A 23,038-nucleotide genomic window follows, 5' to 3' on the forward strand; every position below is an offset into this window, starting at 1 on the left:
AACTCTTCCTACTGGGATAAGCTGTAGCTTGTGCTTGGAATTGAACGGGAAGCAGCTTGAAGGTGCATCCATGTCTACTGTATGGCAATGAGCTTTAACACTGCCATTCTTTCTTTGAAATGAAAAGAACCTGTTTAATGGAACGAGTTGATCTTTAACATTCCTTTGGATGTTTTGTTCTTTTCAGAGCACAGCTCGAGGCCCTGATAGTGCGAGTCCAATGTCTTCTGGTTCACCCCATGGTTTAGGGTGGGCACAGCAAGGGCAGAATTTTATGCCACAAAATGCCATGCCTAACCCTTTGTCCTCTATATCTGTGGTGAAAAACAGGTAGGAACTATCAGCATATTGCCTGCTTTTATTTTGTAGATACTTCAATTTTTACTCTTAGGATTTTCAATGTGAATTATAACTGAGCTACATTTGATTAATATACATTGAAAATTGGCTAAAATTTGTGGAGAAAGTGCACAAAAGTGAAAATGTTTGGTTTTGAAACCTGTTGATGCAATGACATTTTAATGTTCTATACTTCGTTAGTTTCATGAACATTCTGAACTTGCTCTTTGCTTTAGATGCTGATCATCATCTGAGAAATGCTTTCAAAATATGTAAACACAAATATCTGAGACGAAAAAAAGCTAATCAATGTGATGGCGTTTATGTGGCTTTTACAAAAAGATATTTTGTTTTTCAAAATGTGTTCTCTGTTATATACACCACCAGTATTGAGTTTAAACCGAGTCTAATTGTTGAACACAAATAATCCACTCGATGAGCTAATTGTACATTCCTGTGCATATTTCTTACAGTGAATCTTCAATGTCTGTAATCGAAGAGAACCAAAATTTCTGCAGCCAGTTGCATAGTTTGATGCGGGAAACTCTATTGGAACAGAATAATAGCATATCGGTAAGCACTATCCAGAATTTTAACTAACAGTTAGTATTTTTTGTCTTTAGATGACACTGAATGATTCTCTCTTTAGAACGCTGAGATTCCCTTAAAATACAGTTTTGCTGTTGTGAAGTTTTTTTCCATGATATGTACCCTGATTTATACACGGGAGGGCATAATGACATGGTTAGCCTGTTGAGTTTATTTGCACTCCTGAATCACTGGCATTACAACAACATGGTTTCCTTTGCAAAGTAGTTACAGCTGCAGTAGCTAACCATATCTACTGCAATGCACTTTTGCTACAAATCCTGGCCATATAATCCTCTTCTACCACCAAAACTCTCTCGCAGTTCAACAGTTTTGGAAGAGTAAATTTCAACTATTACTGAGTATCTTAACATTATGAAATAATATTATAATAGATTACAATATGAAAGTGCTCCTATAGTAATAAACTCATTGACCATTCTTTATGATGATGTAAACATTTTCATCAAAGCTAAGGGATATACATTAATGTTCATGAGGTTGTTTAGTGTAACCAATTTAGCAGAGAACAGCTGAATCTGAAATTTGTTATGTTCTGCACACCGGAGCAGTCTGGTGCCTTGTAACCTCTTGAACTCTGACTTGTATTGCTCAGTTGACCTGAAGGTTTAGTATCACTGTTACCAAGTTTAGACTTTCATAGCCTAAGATAAAAGACAGCCTCCTTGTTTGATGGGTAGAGTGAATGAAAAATTGATTTTCATTGCAGTACCCAGTAGTCAGTATTGATCAACTCTTCTTTTTCAGTCTCTTGATTGGAGCTGGCTTGAAGAAATGTTATCAGACAGACTCTGAAATACATGTTTTGGCATGACAGTTGATTTCTTGAGTGCTGAACGCCAGAAGACTTTGAGTCAGTGATGATTTGCTGTTGTGAACACTATAAAGAAAAACATATTTCTGGACCTGGCAACTGAATCCTGCTATGCCTCAGACCTACGTCTCTTGGACTTCAGTCACACTGTTTCAGTTCAGTGCAGGACAATGCAAGAAAGTACCGCACCTGTATATTATACTGCTTATAGCTTTGTCACTATCCATTTTTATACCCCAGTTACGATAATAATTCAGGTAAAATTGTATTATATGTTTAATGAAAACAGAAATTGCTGAAAATATACAATTCTGTCAGTAGTTGGAAAGAAAAAGGTGGATTTACATTTTGAGTGGAGGTTGTTCATTGAAATTGGAGGATCTACACCTCAAATGTCATACTTTTTTATCAGCTGCTAGACCTGGTATAGACCTGCTGTATACCACAACATTTGCCATTTCTTCTTTTTTATTTTGCTTGTTAAATTACATTGGTATTTTCTAAAAGGGGAGGAAATCTCAAAATGTAATGCTTTTCCAAATTCTCCTCTATATTATATATGAAATGGAAAATAATCCCAGAAGAATTTTATTGGGCACTTCAATTATTTAAAAAAATATATAACATATAAATAAATCTACTTGGTCCCATGTAGCTACAACCAAATGAAATCCATCTCCCTGCTATATTACTTGGGTAATGCCACTGATGGATGAGTATCCTCCTGCATCTCGGAGCAGTCTTATAGGCCATGACTTTAAAGTGGCCAAAGATCCATAGAGCCCTAGGGGGATACTTAATTGATTAACTACAAAGTTACCATGGTTTTGTGGTGTCTCACAATTCTTAGCTTGGTCTGAAGTTGTGGCACCTGCACAATGGCATTTCCCACTGGTGATTTACACAGAATAACCTACCAAGGAGGAAAAACCGATTGAAGACTTCGCATACAGCTTTCAAATTGAATTTTATATAAACATCAAATGAAATTCTTCTGGCTGTCATTTTAGTCTATAAAAAGACGGCATGCAGATTTTCCTACCACTCCAGTTTCAATTTCTGCAGAGCAACCACAAGCGCTCTTCACTGCTTAGAAGCTGCATTCATTTAAAAGAACTACATTTTATAAATATCCTCTGCAATGTTTGTGAAATGGGTGTGTAGTTGTTGGAAGAGCCTTAATTTTCTGAAAACTTCCATGATGTTTGTAGAAGTCAGTTTTAAAACCTGTTGTCTCTCTAAAATTGCGTTGCCTACCATTCAGAATAGGATTTTAAGCAGCCCTAATGTTCATTAACACAATTTGTATATTATAAGAATATCTGATATTCTGGCTAAAGTATCATGATTTAAAAATTAATGAAAATAAGATTCCTACTTGTGGAATGTATTAAGACTAAGCATGCCAATGACAATGACCTTTGTTAAATTGTATTTATAACATCTGGAACGTGGCTTTGTCTGTGGTGGATTTGAAATTTGTTTCTGATCCAAGTTAGTTGTCCTATCCCAATAGTCACTTTAGTTTTTAATTTTCAGAGGATTGGGTGCTATGATTTTAATTGTGTTCAGCTCTCTGTAGATTGGGGGGAAAAAACAATCATTTCAAAGTTCACCCAATATTTTGTTGCTTTCACTATTTTAAACTAAAAAGGTGTGGAAAATACTCAGATAATACTTAGTTTGAAGGGCACTGTGGAAAAGGAAACTAAGAAACCAAACGACATAAGGGCAAATCTTGAACCAAGATTGCAATGAAGGCTTAAGTAAAAAATGAGTTATATGCAGAAGCAGGAAAGGTCTGCACTCTACAAATCACCTCTTCTACTTTTTCAGGTTTAGGAATATATTTGAAAAATGTTTTGTTCCTTTGTGGTTAAGTGGAGAATATGTTCTCCACTGATGTGTTTTTGGAAAATTTGAGGTTTACTCTGTCCATTTTGAGTGCTATAGTTCACCAATTGTGGTTCAACAAAAGCTATTCTAAATACAACCGTTTTAACTCCCAAGACAGCTTCCAGTGTTGTTCAGTTAGTTTGTCTACTTTATTGAAATTGTTCAAATGGAGAATCTATGTAATACGGGATCAATGTTTTCATATTTCACATATTAAATGTTTTTATCTTTATGACAGAATAGATGAGACTTCACCCTGGGCAGAATTCTCCCCCCTGTCAGGGGGGATGTTGATGGGCAGTCTCGTGCGGGTGCGCTTCCGATTGGCACCCCCGATTGGAGGCGCAGCACCATTTTACATGGGCGGGCCAATTAAGGCATGCCCAGTGTGACGTCCGCAGGGAAGTGCTATGCATTCCCTGTGCAGGTGGGGGGGAATCCCTAAAATCAGGAGTGCGCTCTTTCGTGCATGCGTACGAAAGAGCACACTCATTTCCCTGAGGCTAAGTGCAGCCTCAGGGAGATAGGTTCTACGTGCAAAAATATTAAAAATAGAGAAAAAAAAATTTCCTTACATGTCCCATCATGTGACAATGTCACATGAGTTGGGACATGTTCATAATTTCCAACAAAACTTTATTAAAATTTTTAAAACTCTTCATGAAACCTCATCCCGCCTGTGGATGAGGTTTCATGTTTTTTCTACTTCCTGCCGGGGCTCCTGGCCTGCTTGCTGACCTTTAAGGTTGGACAGGCTGGTCCACTAATTACTTTAATTGATCTGTCAATGCCTCAATTGGCTGATTTTGTTGTGCTCCCGCCTTCCTGAAAATTTAAATGGGGCGGGGTGACATCGGGAGTTCCGCCCAACGTCATCCTGTGTCATTTTACGCGTCAGCGAGCAGGCCCTGTCCCCGCTCACCGATGGTAAAATCCTGCCCCCTGTGACTAAGGGTTTGCTAGATTGTGTCCTGCAGTATAATGTCCTACTTGTTGTAATTTCTAACTGACCTAATGGATCTATCGGTTGAAAGACAAGTGCCAAATTATGTATGAGCTACATCAGCCCTGTACTTCATTATTTTTTAGGATAAAACACTTTTTAAATATATTTTTCCCAAATCCTCTTTCCTCATCTTCCTGAACCAAGCATTTGGCTGAAAGTGTAGATAATTGCTCCTAGAATACTACTAGTATTGCCACAAAACTGATTGCAGACCTGACCCAGCAGCCAAGGGATTGCTGAGCATTTTTTGACCCATGCAAAGGAATCTGACATTAGCAGTACAACTGAAATTGGCAACTTGACTGATGGAAATTTTGATCTTGAGCCAAATGACTTGCTGCTTGGCTCAATGCATTGACCCTCCAACATTCTGTATAGTTCCTAACTGATTCAATACCCTTTGAAAAATTTCCATCCGAATGTGATAATAACAGATGCAAGATGATTTAATTTTTCAATGATCGGTTCAGTCAGCCATTGTGTTAAGACCTTTTACCAGTTCTGTGACCAACTGTAGATTGCATCTGGCACTGTAACAAATCCATCTATTTTTGTTTTTTTAAGTGACAAATATAAATTTAAATAGTGTAATTGACAGACAGCTGGAGAAAGACGTGTTTCTGGTCATGGGTTGGTTTGATAGGAGTCATTGAATGAGCACCAGAAATGATTTACATTGTTTGTGTGACAAAAATAATTAGGTGGCGAATACATGTCCAATTATTTATACCAAATAACCCAATGTTTATGCATAATAATGGTGCCTACTGTTCGTGTGTTGCAGTGACCTGACATGATATAATTACCTGTCCCCTGGGCTTTTGCTGTTGATGCCATATGAGTGGAAAATTTATTTTTTTTGATTTTGTGCATGTTTCTGCGATCATGCTGGCTGAGGCTGAACCTTGAAGTATGAAATCACATAAAAAGTTTTGTAACTCCCTGACAAAATGTTGTATTGTTTTATAAAGCAGTGTCATTCATGCATACATGTTTACAATGGTTTAGGGAAACAAAATTTCAATGAAAGTATAAACCATGTAAAACTTTATGTATAAACTGGGACTGCACAGGGTTAATGCAACAAATATTGGGATGAGTTGGAAGTACATTTTAGTGCTTGTCTAAATTTTATATATGATGTAAAGAGTTACGAGATCGATGGAGAGAGACAATGAATATACTCAGTTCATCGTAGCACACTTACATCTTTTATAGAACAAACAGATTGTACTGCTGTCAGTCATGTATCTCTTGTATATTTTCCAATTTTACTCATGACAGCATTGATTGCACTTTTAAAATATAACATTGTTTGAATCTTGTTTTAATTTTAATTGTTTTGTTTACATTATATAAAACGCTGTCAGATCATTGTAATTTATGCGACTTGCTCAGCAATGGGCGTAATATCCAACACCACCTATTGATAATAAAATTGTTGATGTGTCTGCTTTATGTATGTGATGTCTTTTTCTCCAACATTAGCGAATATAAGAGAAAAGACTTATTTTACTCCTATCCTGTAAGCTAATGTGCGATTGGCTTAATTTATCATAAAACCTGAAACATTTATTCAAAACACAAGAAGTTGTTGAGCAAATGAATTCTGTTGATGAGTGTAGTCACATATCTAAATTCCTCCAGTAACCAAAGAAAAAGAGACATATGGGAGTATTGATTGTGATAACTTCAAGTTTTTTTTTGTACATTTTAAGTTCCGACACAATTGCTCATGTTGAATTTGTTATTGTCTTTGTACTTTTATGTTTTAGACTTTAGTTTGTATTTATACAGTTCTGAAGTAGCAAAAGTATATATTTTGTTTCTGTCATTCATTTGTACTTTTGACATCTTCGGTTTTTTGTGTGCTCTAAGGTCACTTTGAATCAATGTTTTAAACTATGTGAAATATAAATGGTTCTCAAATCCACTGCTGTGGAGCTATTTTGTTGCAATCAAACTGACATTAAAGGACTATAAATTTACAGATTTAAATATTGTTCTCTTCATTTGAGTCAGTTTTTCCTCCTCTTCCTTCCATTCTTGGGACGCAATTTACCAACAATAACTTGTATTTATATTGTGCCTTTACCATAATTAAACGCCCCAAGTAACTTCACAAGGGCATTGTCAAACTAAATTTAACACTGAGCCAAATAAAGTGATATTGGGGCAAGTCCAAAAAGATAGGTTTTAAGGAGCATCTTAAAGGTGCAGGAGCTTATGGAGGATATTACAAAGCTTTAGGATATTAGCAATTGAAGGCATGGCCACCAGTGCTGGAGTGATTAAAATCAGGGAAGCTCAAGAAGTTCAAATCGGACGAGTGCAGAGATCTCTGAGGGTTGTAGGGCTGGAGAAGGTTACAGAGATAGAAATGGCAAAGCTATCAAAGGATGATTTTAAAATCAAGGCATTGTTTAACTGGGAGTCAAGGGAGGTCAGCAAGCACAGGGACTTAGTGTGATATAGAATGCTGGTAGCTGAGTTTTGGATTGCCCTAAGTTTATGGACGGTAGAATGTGGGAGGCTGAAGAAGAGTGCATCGGAATAATCATGTCTATAGGTACCAAAGGCATGGATGAGGATTTCAACAGCGGATTGACCATGCACCTATGCAGTCCATCTATAATAATCTTTTGTGGGAGGTCGGGCAGGTATGCGTTGGAGCAATCGTTTCCACGGGTATCAAAGGCTTGGAAGAGGATCTCAGTTGCTGGTTATGCTTCTATTCAGATCATTAAAATAATTTTGTTAGTTGACTAATTTTAAGATGTATATGAAAATACCAAAGAATCTTTCTGTACCACGCTGCAACCCTCGTGGGAGTTTTAATTTTGTTTTCTGCAGTAGAAATCCTAATGAGAAAGTTCTTTTAATATTTTTAATTTATAAAGCTTATTCTTAAGGTGTGGTGAAAGCATTTCTTGTATATCCCTAATTTCCCTGACAACTAAGTGTTTTGATTGGCCACCTGAAGAGGACATTAAGAATCCATACTTGCAGGGCCAGAATCACATATAGGCTTGACCAGGAAGAAGTGACAGATTCCCTTTCTTAAAGGGCATTAATAAATTGGGTAGCTTTCAAGAAAGTTTCTTTATACTTAAGGTTTTATGCAATTGAAATAATTTCTTTCTTGACTTCAATATTGATGGATTTCATTTTAAGGTGAATATTCATAACCTAAGTACAAGTCTGGAAGTCTGCCAGATAAACAGAAAACGCTGGAAGTACACAGGTCAGACAAAAACAGTTAATGTTTTAGGTTTGGGACTTTCCTTTGACGTTGCTTTATGTAAGGAGTCTATTCTACTCTCTTTGTTTCTCCATCCCTGTCGCATCTTCTGTTGATGTCACCTTCAACACCAATGCTTCTGATATGCCTTCACCAAGGAGTCCCCTCTGTTGTTGTTAACTGAGCCCTCAACAATTTCCGTCTCATTTCCCCGACTGTACCCTCACTGCTTACCCTCCCTCTCAGAACCATGACAAGGTTCCCCTTGTCCTTGCCTTCCATCCAACCAGCCTCCACATTAAGTGGATCATTCTCAGCCATTCCTGCCACTTCCAATGCAATGCTGCCACCAAACACAACTTGCTCTCCGCTTTCACCATTCTAAAGGAACCATTCCCTCTGTGACACCCTGGTCCACTCCTCCACCACCCCCAAGAACATGTCCCTTTTCCACAGCACCTTCCCATGTGATGCAACAATCTGCACTTTTGCCTTCTCCCTTCTCAAAGTTCATGGATCTAAACGTTTTCCACACGAAACACCAATCTAGTTGTACTTTCATTTAAGTGTACTGTGTTTGCTACTCACAATGCGGACTCTTTTACATTGGAGAGATCAAACACAGATTGGGTGGTTGCTTTGCAGAACATTTTGTTCAGTCCACAAGGGTGACTTTGAACTCCTGGTCGCTAGCCATTTTAATTCTCAGTCCCACTCTGACCTCTTTCTGTCCTTTGTCTCCTACACTGTTCATGTGCTTTTTTTTAGTCTCAGTCACAGGACCCATTTCATGTTATTCTGTGTGGTTGGTCATATGAATAGGTATGACCATCTTGCACCCAACCTGGGCCTCCCTGCCCCCAGCAACCAAACCAGGCAAAATTCAGAGTTGAGTACATGTCTCCATCTTACCTGGAATTAAAGAGAGAGTCCCAAAACCTAGTAATGTTTTAAACTTCACATTCATATTGTGTTTGGCTATTGGACCTTAAATGTATGTATGTCTGTGGTTTAAGTGTTCCCATCACTGCAGGAACCTATTTACATGTCAACATTCAGCAGAAAGCAGGCCAATGGCGTTAGTTATTGGACCATCATCAACTGGTTCAGTTGGAAATTTTACAGATTAATATCCTTTCTGACTTTTTTTTGATCAGCTGCTATTATGTAATTGGCTGGTACAAAATGTTCCCACTTGGTATTGAGACAAGAAAACCATGTCAATCTGTGGAGTTCCAATGTACCCTTTTGAGACCGAAATAGATAGGTCCTTGATTGGTTGGGGAATCAAAGGTTATGGGGAGAAGGCAGGAGAATGGGGTTTGAGAAACTTATCAGCCATGATTGAATGGCGGAGCAGACTCGATGGGCCGAATGGCCTAATTTCTGCTCCTATGTCTTATGGTCTTATAACAATTGTTACATTCCAGAACAGTTCTAAACGTATCGATTTGGTTCACAGTTGGTATGTATCCAAAACAGAAACCCACTTCAAATGTAGTTTCTAATTGATAGGTCTAGCCTATTTGTGACTCCTGACCTACAGCGACATTGTTGACTCTTAACTGCCCTTGAAATGGGCCTAGCAAGCCACTCAATTGTATTCAAGGGGTTAGCTCACCATCGCCTTCTCAGGGGCATTAAATGCTGGCTTGCGTGCAATGCCCACATCATGTGAATGAATTTAAAAAAGAAATGGAGGAGGGGACAAAGAGGGCCTAGAAATCTAGTATTCAAAAGCAGAGAAGTTACGTTAAACTTCTGTCGGACTTTACCTTGGTGATTTTTTTGAGGGGGTGGTAACAGAGAGAGTACAGACACAATGATAATGGAGTAGATGCAATTAATCTTGATTTTTTTTAGAAAAGGTGCCCCATAATAGATTAATAGATCAAGTTAGGGAATTTAGAGTTGGGGACATGTGACAGAATGGATTGCTAGCTGGCCTCAAGATAGAATGGAGGTCTTGTGGTGCAGTGGGTAGCGTTCCTGCCTCTGAGCCAGAAGCTCTGGGTTTGAGTCCCACTCCAGGAAGGTGTGTTCATAAGGTGGCCAAACAGGTTGATTATCAACCTGTAAGTTCTTCCAATATATCTAAGGCAGACGTTAAGAATGGGAGTGTCTTATGATCAGCCTTGCTTGAATTGAAGTGGCACCTCTCAGGCTAAAGTCCTGGTGTCAGGCTGGTGACCTGTTCCAGGGAAACTCTGACTGCCTTATGTGTCACCGGACATGGGTATGCCTCTATGTAAGTCAAGACAGAAAATAGAGAGTGGGAGTAAAGGGTAGATATTCAGAGTGGCAGAAAGTGGGAAGTGATATTCCACAAGGATTGACTGCTGGGATGATTACTAGTCACATTAACAACTTGGACTTTGGAATCAAAAATACAATTTCTAAATTTAAAGATAGTCAGTACTGTGGCCTATGACAAGCTACAGGAGGACATTAATAAACTTGCAGAATGGATAAATAATTTGTAAATGAAGTTCAACACAAATGTGAGAGAGTATGCTTATAGAGAGGTCACTTATTACATGGAAAATGCAAGACTAGGTGGTGTGGAGGACCAAAGTGATTTCAGAGTACAAATACATCAATCACTAAAAGTTCGGCCACAGGTTGGCAAGGCCATAAAAGAGCAAACCAAGCACTCAGCTTTATTGCTAGAGTGATAGAATTGACAAGTAGGGAAGTTGTGCTAAACCTGTACCGTACCTTGGCTAGACCACTCTTGGAGTATTGTGTGCATCCCTGGTCATACAAAAAGGATATGGGGGCATTGGAGAAGGTGCAAAGAGAATTCACAAGATAACACCAGAAATGTGTGGTATACATATCAGGAAAGATTGACAGACTATGCCTCTTACTTCTTAGGTCACACTTCAGCCTTTTTCAAGAGTAATTTAAAATTGAGATGTTTTGATGCAGAGAGAATGTTTCTTGTGGGGAAGAGCTTAACTGGAGCCCATCAATATTAGATAGTCATCAAGAAATCCAATAGGGAGTTCAGAAGGAACTTCTTTACCCAAAGAATGATGAGAATGTGAAGCTTGCCAGCAAAGGGGTGGATTGAAGCAAATAGTTATAGATGTATTTAAGTGGAAGCTAAATAAAATTTTAGGGAGAATAGAATGGAAGGTTACGATGGTAGATTTAAATGAGGAAAGATGGGAGGGGCTCAAGTGGAGCATAAACACTAGCATAGACTGGTTGGGCCGAATGGCTTGTTTCTGTACCATATATCCTATGTAATTTTATGTACAATCTTCCTTTAACTGGATACTGCCATCACGCCAACTTTGAGTCCACAAAACTGTTTTACTGTCATTCGTGTGTGATACAAAAGTGGAACATTCTTCGCAAACTTATTTCCTCAATAAATTGCTGCAAATTCAGAGCAGGATCAGAAATGTGAAAGAAAAGGCAGATTAATTAATGTCTCGGGTGGAGAACCCTTCTCTGAGTTAACTTCTGAGTCAACTGTTAAAATCATCTCATCTCTGGGATGGCAACTATAACAATGTAGCAGTGTCTCAACTCCTCACTAAAGTGCCAATCTGTATTAATTGTTGGAATTCTTTGCCGGGGGGCTGGTTTCTTTAGGAAAGGCACTTGAACTTACAAGCTCTGACTCTGTGCTGAGAGTGCTACTATTTGATTGGTCATATAAAGCTGCAAATGATTAAATACTGCTGTGTAAAGTTCTAATTAACTATATATAAGTGAGTGGAGAGATTGTATGTTTGTCTGCACTTTATGTGTAATATTGTAAATGTTTTGCACTAATACCACACTGTTACGACTGGGATGGGAGGAGCACACGGTTTATTTAGCCCCACTACTCCCCAAGTTGTATCATTAATGTAGATGTTTAATTCACTTGCCAAAATGGCCAATTATTTACCTTCACTACTGTTAGACCCAGAATAAAAGAAGCTTTAACCAGGCTTCTTTCAGTAAACTCAATGATTGATTTATTATAAAACAATACTTTATTTTAAAACAGGTTGCAGGAACTAGTTAACACGTTATTTGTAATCTTTAAGTGTAACTATCTAACCCTTTTAAAATTTGCATGCATGCACACGTGCACACAGACACACACAAACAAAACAAAGGAGAAACAAATAGGGTCTCTGCAGAGATGGGTGGTTGAAGAAAAAAACTTTATAAAAAGGATAAAGTTCGCAGAGGTTTGACACTGTTGATTTTGTGCTCCCTTGTGCAAGGTCAGGTTGCTAGTCCCAGTAGATGTTTGGAGAAATTCACCAATGGAGTTTCAGCATAGAGGAAAACAGAACCAGATCAATCCTTCTCATCTCAGACTCTCAGGTTTCCAAATAGAGACAAGATCCCCTGAGATGAGAATTCCTAGCTGGATACTGTTAGCCACACTGGACTTCAAGCAAGGCAAGGAGAGTGTGAGCTGGGCAGATTACCCCCTTCCCAACTGAGTTCAGAACAACAAATTCAAAACATAAAGCTCCTCCATCCTCCAGTAAATCACCAGGCCTTTGCCTTTAAAAGTTTTTTTTCTCATCAATTAATGTGATTATAGTTCAAATAAACAAATAGTTCTCTTCCACAATTGCCATGCTGGTCATTTGGCTGATGTCATGTGATTTCTTGGAAAAGGCAAGCGTGCCCACAATCCAAGGTGAACTTATGACCTCTTTTTATAAAAAACTCAGTCAATTTCCAAGTGTCCAAATAATGCAATGCAATGCCCTTCCAAATTTTAAAAGAAAATATACTTTTTGAAGATATGGTTCTAACACATTTTTGGTACATTTCAACTTACATTAGTTATAATTCTGTCATATCTGTCAATGCCTTTTACAATACTTTAAAATACTAATTTCCATAGGTCTGTTATGGCTAAGTTCTTCCTTGGTCTCTCTTTCAACTCCATTCACTAATGCTGCTAACTGGTGAATGAACACTGTAAGCCATCTATTCTTATGCAATGTACCAAATGTAATATAAAAATAATTTATACTAATCTTACTCCATTCAGTTCCTCAATAAAAAATCAATAATGGCTATTTTTCTCTGTTTGTACTTCATTTCCATGCCTAAAAGGCTCTGCTGGAGACTTCCTGCTAACCCAACTCCTTAGCACCCACAGTTACAACACAGATCTAATCCAGTTTTCCACAGTGCTCGGGACAACACTTCACCAAGATTCATTCTCTGGCAGTACTGCAGTTGACACCAATTCCAGTCTTGCTGCCTCACTGCCCCCTTTTTGTTGGATTTCGAATGAACATACATACAAATTAGGAGTGGGAGTAAGCCATTTGGCACCTCGAGCCTGCTCCACCCATAATGGTTTCAAAAGGTATTCAGAAGCTCACGGGCAGGACTTTCTGTCTGTCAAAGGTGATGTTGAATGCCGGAGGTGCGCCTCCGATCAGTGCCCCCGCTTAGGGGCACGGTGCCATTTTACATGGCCTGCCCAGCATGATGTCCGCTTGGAAGTGCTATGCAGTCCCTGTGCAGAAGTGGGGGGGGTGGGGGGTGAGATTCCCTAAACCTGAGAGTGCGCTCTTTCATGCATGCGCACAAAAGAGTGCACTCATCTCCCTGAAGCTAAGTGCTGTCTCAGGGAGATCGGCTGTTCTGCACCAAAAATTAAAAATAGAAAAAAAAAATTCCTGACATGGCCCCTCATGTGACACTGTCACATGAGTTGGGACATGTCCATAATTTTTACAAAAGCTTTAATAAAATGTTTTAAAACCAACATGAAACCTCATCCCGCCCATGGATGAGGTTTCATGCTTTTTCTAATTCCCACTGGGGCTCCTGGCCTGCCCGCTAACGGTAAGGTTGGACAGGCAGGTCCATTAATTAGTTAAATGACTCTGTCAATGGCCTCAATTGGCCATTGACAGGTCGGCAGGCGTGCAGCTTTTTTTGCTGTGCCCCTGCCTACTGGAAAATTTAAACAGGGCGCAGTGACGTCGAGAGTTCCGCCCAACGTCTTCGTGCGTCATTTTACGCGTCGGTCAGCACGCCCCATCCCCTGCTCACCGACTGGAAAATCCTACCCCATGTCTGGACAGACCGTGTTTATTGTTTTATGGCTGAGGAGATTAGATTCTGTAATGTCTCAGCCATTAACTTCTGAGTGATCCATTATCCATCATGATGAGATAGGGAGAATACCTTTTCATTTGGCTTTTGTCTTTGTAGACTTTCTGTCTCTTCTTGAGAGTTAGCTTTACAGAATTGCAAATGGTAAGAAACAGTGCAGTTTCAGTTCATCCTTTGAAGTAGTTCTTGATGTCAGCAGATGTGAAATTCCATAAGAGGATGTCTGGGCATGTCTTACTTGTATTCCCACATTGGAACTTCCCAGAAAACTGGTCAACTTGTAATACCAGATGTCAGGTGACTTGTGGCAGCCATCTTAAGTCAGTGTCTTTGCTTGCTCATACTTAGTGTTATGCCCTTTGTCATATGTCTGTCCGTGGAAGAATAAAAGATAGAGGCCAGCACCTAGTCTTGCAGAGAGGCAATTTGAAACATGAAGACTGGGAGGGCAGGCAAAATTAAAAGAATTCAGCAGAAAAAAGCTTTAGGCTCTGAAAGATGGAAATATTGGGAGAATAGTTAGAAGACTTCTCATTTAACTCAATTAACACAACCCACTAATGTGGAAAAGCCTGTCATTTTTTTCATTTTCTATCATTACATGAAGATGACATGTATTGTTTGAGTTACAATCATGAGTGCTATTCTCTATTTTTATCTTAATGTGAAGTTAAACAACTTATATTTTGATACCAGGCCTCATCTCTCCTAGTGCATTCTTGATCCCCCTTAAGAGGAAATGAAGAGGTACACATGCATATGATACACACTTTCAGTTCAGGTTGCAAAGGATTTATAATGTTACATCCCTGGGTTACATTATCATTCAAACAGATATAAGGTAGTATAAGCCAACTCTCATAGAAGGATATAGGGTCAGAAGCTCAACCCAGGGTTGAATCGGATGTTAAGATTGTAAACAGCCTAGTTCAAATGAACTTGTGTAAAAAAGAGGAATGGAATCGTTGGCAAGAGTATTAAACCTGTTGTAATCACTGAGGATAATGGTTGAGGTCTTTAACTGGTGGAAATTGAGGTTCATCCAAAAATGGACAAGCAGTCAGACAACATAGTGGCAGTGGAGGGGTTGGAACAGGTGGTAAAGGATTACTTATTTTGAAATAAATTTTGACAGCTCATCCTTCTTGTTCTGCACTGCTCTTCTCTTCCCAGCCCTGTTTGCTGCTGCAGTCCATCCATGTGCACTGTAATCCAATACCAACGACAGGAAATGAAGTAGCCAAAGTAATTGCACTTTTACAAAGTAGACAGCTGAGTCTACTCAAAATAGCCAGAATGTTTAATACAGTATGAGCAATGACTTTGTCAGTGAGATTTGCTGGTAGGACAGTGTGGAGGGGCTTTACTCTGAACCTGGCTGTGTTATATGTGATCCAGGAGTGCTTGATGCTGGGACTGTAGAGGAGTTCCATTTCCCGGCACTAATCTGGAGCATGAAAAACATGCAACTTTCTTATAAAGAAATATTTGCATTTATATAGCACCTTCATAACCTATGAACCTCCCAAAGCAGTTTACAGCCAACTGCTGTAATGTAGGAAACGCCCAGTGAATTTGTGCACAGCAAGCTCCTACAAATATAACAATGTTATAATGACCAGATAATCTGTTTGTCATATTGAGTGGTGCATAGTTAAATGCCTTTGTGATATATCACATTGAATGATGATTTAATTTGATCAGTGCAGGGCAACCTAGGCTAGTGAGTGGCCCACCTTCATCTCAGTGGGCTGCAAGATTGAAATTGGGCATGAGCACTAACCATGATCCCATGCATAATAATTTGCAGGGTGTGCCAATTGAACCGTAGCAGTGCTTTGATTGGATGGAGAGGGAGTGCATGGCTCTCACAGTCAATGTTGTGTGCAATCAGCACGCACCTCACTTCTCGTTCCTGTGCTTTGCACGTGTATCATTTTAGTAATAAAAACAAAAAAACTGCGGATGCTGGAAATCCAAAACAAAAACAGAATTACCTGGAAAAACTCAGCAGGTCTGGCAGCACCAGTTCTGTCGAAGGGTCATGAGGACTCGAAACGTCAACTCTTTTCTTCTCCGCCGATGCTGCCAGACCTGCTGAGTTTTTCCAGGTAATTCTGTTTTTGTTTTATCATTTTAGTAATACTGGTAGGAGAAAAACCGTGGACAGAAACCAGCGGAATCTGCGTGCAGGCAAAGGTCAACAAAATGTCTGGCACTCAGAACCCTGATGGGCATGGCCACAGGTTGCCCACCACTGCTTTTGATGGTACTAATTTAATTCCAGGAAGGTCACATTTTTCCATGTAACTGCTTCCTCTTCTGTACAAAATGTGCAACTTTGAAAGATTATTTTTTTTTAATCAAAAGTCATTTTGTTTCTGACAGTTGGGAATATCAGATTGTTAAAAGTAACGAGATTTAAAAAAAAAATCTCAAGTGTATGATAGAAGTTGTATCAGTTCTTCCCTAATGAGTGAAGGTCTTAAATATTTGTCGGCAGGGCAGTTAAAGGGGATGCAGGGACCTCCCCTTTAAGGAGGGGTTGCTAGTTGACCCGGAAGTGAAGGAGCTGCTGCTGCTGCTGGTGGGTATGGGTGTGTTTATGTGTTGGGGGATGGGTCAGAAGTTGCTGTGTCGGCGGCAATAGGCAGAATTGGGGTGGCTGGCCGGCTGGCGGGCGGTGAGTACCGACGTTCGCGGATTGTGCGGAGCGGGAGATGCGGGTCCGGGTCCCGGTCCCGGTCCCGGTGAGTGAGGCTCCGTCCCCTTCCCCGGCCCAGTGGGCGCCTCGTGGGCCGCTTGACTCCCCCAAACCCGCCACGCGCGCTCCCTCCATTTCCATTTCCAGCGAGCAACTTTTATACGAAAAAAAAATTACATATGTTTTATTATAAAACTTTGTAACGAAACCTGCTGCAGGGAGAGGCAACCACCCTTCCCCCTTCCAGGCAACACCATTTTAAACTGTAACTGAATGGATGCATTTTTTCCCCCAATTGACTTGCATGTGAAACTATGTTTAAATATTTCCTGTTTATGTCGAAACTGTTTTAAATTCTCATAATTGTGTCAATTTCCTGCTCTGTGCCTTTATCTTCATCCAGACACACTCTTTCAATAATTCTCTTTTTCTGACTCCAGACAAGCTGCAGAACTCTTGATTCATACTCTGTACAGTCAGTTCTCTTTTTACGGATTACCCCCCACCCCCATCTTAATTAATCATAATAGACTTTTATTGTATTTACTTTTAAACTCTGCAGGTTTTACTCTCCCTGATTGGTGCAGTTTTATCCAGTTCTGAATTTTTGAGATTCCTCTGTTATTCCAACTTATGTGCTATGTTATGTTTTCTCCTCACTATTCACTTCCTAAGCTTTATTTTTGCTTTACTGATCCTCTCAGCTTTGTAAGGCCTATCTCAATGCTTCAGTCGCCTCCCCTGCTTGGTGTGAATTGCTTGAGTTATAAATGCGAGCTTACTAGCTGTTAAAAGTTTTCCCTTTTCTTGGGTGCTGTTGGGATAACTTGGATGTTTTGACAGGTTGCTAATTGCCTGAAAGTGCCCACTTGATAGGTTTGAACAAACTTAAAAATGCCAGATGCAAGTACATGGCATATGCAAAAATGATAGGAAAGTTTGTTAATGAGATTAAGAACTTCAAATTTACTTTACATAGAGGATGGTGCATACTTGGGAGGCAAGTTAATCATTTGAGAGTCCCTGAACCTGTGACCCATTGTTCTACTCTTACAATTTAAAGTAATTTTCCTCTTCCACACTGTTTATATCTTGTAAATCTCCTATAAAATCACTCTTACCCATCTACTTTCAAAGTTAAGGAGTCCAAATTTCTTCGTGATTGAGAACTGCTAAGACTTATGTATTGCCTCCAGGGTGTAAATGTTTCAGTGACCAGAACTTGACAGTGCTTGTCTGCTGTGCTCTGACCAGAGCACTGCAAGGTGTGATCAAATCTCCTGATGCATTCTACTGTTTTGGCTGAATATTTGAGTGAAGTCAAAGATCCCACAATGCTATTTTTCCTCAACGATATTTATACCTCCACTTTTTCTTGATGTTGGTTAACTGGTTATTTGTGCAATATTTTTTGTGGGACCTTACTGTGCACTAATTGGCTGTGTCCTATATTACAGCAGTGACTACACTTCAGAAGCATTTTATTGGTTGTGCTGTATAATTGCAGGTTCTTTTTTCTTTTAATGTTCCTTTGGCACTCTGCCATTTTGCATATGGTGTACTAAGGCCTTTTTCAACTTCATCTTTTGCTACTTCAATCAAGGTGTTTTATGTTTTCCGGTTCTTCTTCTTAAGTATTGCACTTCACATATACCGATTATAAAATTTAATCTGCCTCTGTTCTGTCCGCTTGGCTTTTTTGTTTAGGTTATTCTGTAATTTGAGCTGCTGTTTTCTAGCTCACTAACCCTCTTGGTTTGGTATCAGCTGCAAATTTGATTAATTTGCATTGAGTGTCTGATTTCAAGCCATTCTGCATCAGAAATTGTAGGCTGAAGGTATTTGGAAGCTGTAATAAGTATAGCGTTGTTAATCAAGCTCCATTTAAACTAAATTTTTGAGGTGTGTATGGATTTAATGCCATAAGTCCTGATATCTGGTTAATTGGACCTACTGTATCAAGATTCACACTAAACCAGTGACAGTATGTTAAACCTCTGGATTATATAAGCAGACAACCAGATAGACAGTTAAAATTCTGTTTGAGAGTTTTGTCAACTGTCTGTGTGGTACTCTCCCTGTCAGTGACAGTTTGAAGATAAACTTCTGGAAATGTCACCTAGACCTGGAGGATAATTCAAGACAAATATGTTTTTATTTTTGAGTTATGTCAACAATTGGCACCTGGCTTTCTTGCATTCACTGGTCCTCTAAGGTAAATGGGTTTTGTCTTTTGTGGACCTTTTTTGATGGCGCTAAAAGATAGAGGGAGCGAAGGATGTACAAATGCAGGAGAACAATATAGAGAGATTGGTTTAGTGGGACAATTCTGAGAGCAGGAAGGTAGTGGTTGAACTAAATTCATGTTGGAATGCGGAAATGTGGCTAGCCTAGGATGATGGGATTGAGGATAGGTTGGGGATGGGGGATTAAGATAGCGATTTCATATATGTTCATACACATTGAGAGGGCTAAAGTGGAAATGAGAGCCTTTTAATGTAGCGAAATGCTGTTACCTCGGTGCTTAGGGAGCTCATTAGAAGCTGTGTCTGATATTTGGTTCTTGAGACTTTCAGAGCTCCAGCTTTTGTTGAACAATTTAGTGATGCCACCGCATAATAATTACTCGCAAGAGCGACAAAGCAAATAAAAATACTCAAAGTAATGGAATTAGTACAGAGGTAGCCATGAGCAAGAATTCATAGTGTACTCGGGTCAGTTTCCTAGAACAATATGTTGTGGATCCAACCTGGGATCAGGCTATTTTAGATCTGGTAATGTGTAATGAGGCATGTTTAAAAATTATCTCAGAGTAAAAGATCCCCTTGGAAACAGTGACTGTAACATGGTAGAATTTAGCATTCAGTTTGAGAGTGAGAAACTTAGGTCAGAAAGAACTGTGCTAAGCTTAAATAAGGGTAATTACAAAGGAATGAGGGCAGAACTGCCTGGAGTGGACTGGGAAAGGAGTTTAGCAGAAAAGACGGTTGATGAACAATGGCAGGTGCTTAAAATAATTCATGACTCACAACAAAGATGTATCCCAGTGAGAAAGAAGGATTCTCGGAAGGGGATAAACCAACCATGGTTAACCTAGGAAGTTAAGGATAGCATCAGATTGAAAGAAAAAACATACAATGTGACAAAGGTCAGAGGATTGGGAAAGTTTTAAAAACCAACAAAAGATGACCAAAGAAATAATAGACGGAGAAAATAAACTTTGAGGGTAAATTAGCAAGTAATATAAAAATGGGCAGTAAGAGCTTCTTTAAATGTATATAAAGGAAGAGAGAGGGCAAAGTGAATATAGGCCTCTTAGAGAATGAGGCTGGGAAATAATAATGGGGAGCCAGGAAATAGCAGAGGAGTTAAATAAATACTTTGCATCAGTCTTCACTGTAGAAGACACAAATAGCATTCCAAAAATACTAAATAATCGAGGGGCAAAGGGGGGGAAATAAGTACAATAACTATTCCTAGTACTTTTTCTCTAGTGAAAATAATGGGGCTAAAGGCCAATTAGTCCCCTGGACCTGATGGGTTGCATCCTAGGATATTAAAGGAAGTAGCTACAAAAATAGTGGATGCACTGATAGTATCTCTCAAGAATCCTTAGATCCTGGAAAAGTCCCAGAAAATTGGGAAACTGCCTATGTAATGACCTCATTTAAAAAAGGGAGGGAGACAAAAAGCAGGTAACTATAGGCCAGTTGGCTTAACATCCGTCATTGGGAAAATGTTAGAGTCTATTATAAAGGATCTAATAACAGAGCATTTAGAAGTGCATAATATAGTGGAGCAGAGTCAGCATAGCTTCATGAAGGGGAAATCATGCCTGACAAATTTATTAGAATCCTTTGAGGAGGTAACAAGCAGGATAGATAAAGAGAACCAGTATATTTAATACTTTTGGATTTCGAAAAGGCATTTGAAAGATACTGCACATAAGGCTACTTAATAAGATAAGAACCCATGACATTGGGGGTAATATATTAGCATGGATAGAGTGGCTAACTGATAGAAAACAGAGAGTTGGGATAAGGGGGGCAATTTCAGGATGGCAACCTATAACTAGTGGACTGCCACAGGGATCGGTGCTGGGGCCACAATTATTTACGATATATAATGACTTGGATGAGGGAAGTGAATGTACTCTCGCCAAGTTTGCAGATGACACAAAAATAGGTGGGAAGGCAAGTGGTGAGGATGACACAAGGAGCCTACAGAAGGATACAGACAGGTTAAGTGAATGGACAAAAATTTGGCAGATGGAATATATTGTGTGAAAATGTAAGATTATGCATTTTAGCAGGAAGAGTAGAAGAGCTGAATATTATTTAAATTGAAAAATACTAAAGAAAGCAACAGTATAGAGGGATTTAGCAGTTTTCATGCATGAATCCCTAAAAGCTAGCATACAAGTTCATCAGGTAATAGGGAAGGCAAATGGAATATTGGCCTTTATTTCAAAGGGAATGGAGTCTAAAAATAGGGAAATCTTGCTAAAACTATACAAGGCATTAATTAGACTACACCTAGAATACTGTGAACAATTTTGGTCCCCTTATTTGAGAAAAGATATACTGGCATTGGAGACAGTCCAGAGAAGCATCACTAGGTTGATCCCAGGTATGGAGGTATTTTCTTAAGAGGAGAGATCGAGTAGGTTGGGCCTGTACACATCAGGGTTTAGAAGAATGAAACTTATTGAAACTTATGAGATTCTTCGGGGGCTTGACAGGGTAGATGCTGAGAAGTTGTTTCCCCTTCTGGAGAGTCTAAGACCAGAAGGCATAATCTGAGTATGGTGTCGCACATTTAAGACAGAGTTGAGGAGGAATTTCTTCTCTGAGGGCAGTGAATCTGGATTTTTTTTCCGCAGAGGGCTTTAGAGGCTTGGTCATTAAATATATTCAAGGTTGAGATAGACTGACTTTTAATCAGTAAGGGAATCAAGGGTTATGGGGAAAAGGCAGTAAAGTGGAGTTGAGGATTAACAGATGATCCATAATCTCATTGAATGGTGGAGCAGACTTGATGGGCTGAATGGCCTGCTTCTGCTCCTACGTCTTATGGTCTTGGAGTGACTATTGCTAAAGCGCCAGAAGATAGCATAAAACCAGAAATATTCTTTAATAAACAGGAAATTAAAACCCTAAAGTGAAATTGAGGATCATAATATGCTGAACGTGCCAAAGAGCTACTTCTGGGTTAGGTTCACACACTGGCTTTAATGTCTACACACACAGCAGCTTTGGCATTGCTGCTGCAATGGTGCAAAACAATAGCTGACTCAGAATCAGTTCAATATAATACTAAAAGTATGGAAATAAAAGCCCAGCACCTGGTGAAAATGTCAATGGAAAAGCTAAAGAGCAAACGAATGTGTGTAACATTAATTTTATATGGCTCTTGGACAGTCCCTGGTTAATGTGCGCAGAACTTTGCCAAGCCATTTTATTCCCTGTGACACTGCATGTTGATTGCAGGATCTGTAGAGCCACTGTGTACACCTGTGGCATTTTCCATATACCTAAAGTGCATCTCCTGACCAAAGAAATAGAGCAGTGTGAAACTCCTGCTCTGATTTGCTCCAAGATAATAGCAACCTGGACCTGGAATGCATTGTGATAGGTACTACCTATGAGATAGTCCTTGATTTAATATAATCATCTATACTCTAATGGAAATTCTCCACACAGTCACTGACAATACTTACAACTTTGTTCCCAGAATGTTTTTTAACATTGCTTGCTTCAAATTGACCTTTCTGAGACTACACTAACATGTATGATTTTGATTTCAAAAAATATTGGAAGTACAATTTATTCGTACTGTACTGGAAAATTAGTAGTACTTTGTTCTTTAGCTATTTCTCAACACTATTTTGCAAGCCCCTCTGTCTTGTGGAAATTGTGTAGTCTTTTTAGCCTGTCATACTTGGTTCTTTCTATTTTGTTAACTTTTGATATCATTCGTGAATAAACTGTTGACATCCGACATGTAACAGTCCCCAGCATGTGACCAGAATTGTGAACTGCTGCTGGAAGACATTGGGCTCAATACATGTTTTAGAAATTTAAATATCAGGGTGTGTGTTATCAGCAAATTAGTGTATTAAGGTAATTAATTAAGCAATGATACTAAGAATCCTCTCCATGAGGTATCATGCCCTAAGAGGGTGTTGCCAACCATGGACTTCCATTGGATTGGTCCATGATTATGCTTGGCAAAGTACTTAGGTGGTTTGGCAGTGGCTTCTGCAGTATGGCAGACCAGGAAACTCTCCTGCTGTTAGCTCCTGCCATCAGGCATGTTGGAAGGATT

At 39.3% G+C, this 23,038-nt stretch overlaps 2 protein-coding genes across 4 annotated transcripts in view; both read left to right on the forward strand.

Annotated features, from left to right (window-relative positions):
- The window catches only part of chuk (component of inhibitor of nuclear factor kappa B kinase complex), a 92,549-nt gene extending 88,782 nt beyond the window's left edge, over positions 1-3,767 (forward strand). Inside the window, exons 20-22 of the mRNA XM_041176390.1 lie at positions 188-330; positions 813-912; positions 1,696-3,767. Of these exons, the coding sequence (XP_041032324.1) occupies positions 188-330; positions 813-912; positions 1,696-1,743 (291 nt within the window). The 3' untranslated portion in view covers positions 1,744-3,767. The remainder of the gene's footprint in view (positions 1-187; positions 331-812; positions 913-1,695) is intronic.
- A 12,811-nt stretch (positions 3,768-16,578) lies between these two features.
- Positions 16,579-23,038, forward strand: part of LOC121270877 (erlin-1-like) — a 30,735-nt gene continuing 24,275 nt past the window's right edge. Inside the window, exon 1 of one of the 3 annotated variants that reach the window (XM_041176438.1) lies at positions 16,579-16,690. The gene's annotated coding sequence lies outside the window, so the exon portion shown is untranslated. Of the gene's footprint in view, positions 16,758-23,038 lie in introns of all 3 variants that reach the window. The other 2 variants (XM_041176439.1, XM_041176440.1) reach the window with 2 other exon arrangements.

Source organism: Carcharodon carcharias, chromosome 28 (genome assembly GCF_017639515.1).
Source record: "Carcharodon carcharias isolate sCarCar2 chromosome 28, sCarCar2.pri, whole genome shotgun sequence".
In the NCBI taxonomy this organism is placed as follows: domain Eukaryota; kingdom Metazoa; phylum Chordata; class Chondrichthyes; order Lamniformes; family Lamnidae; genus Carcharodon; species Carcharodon carcharias.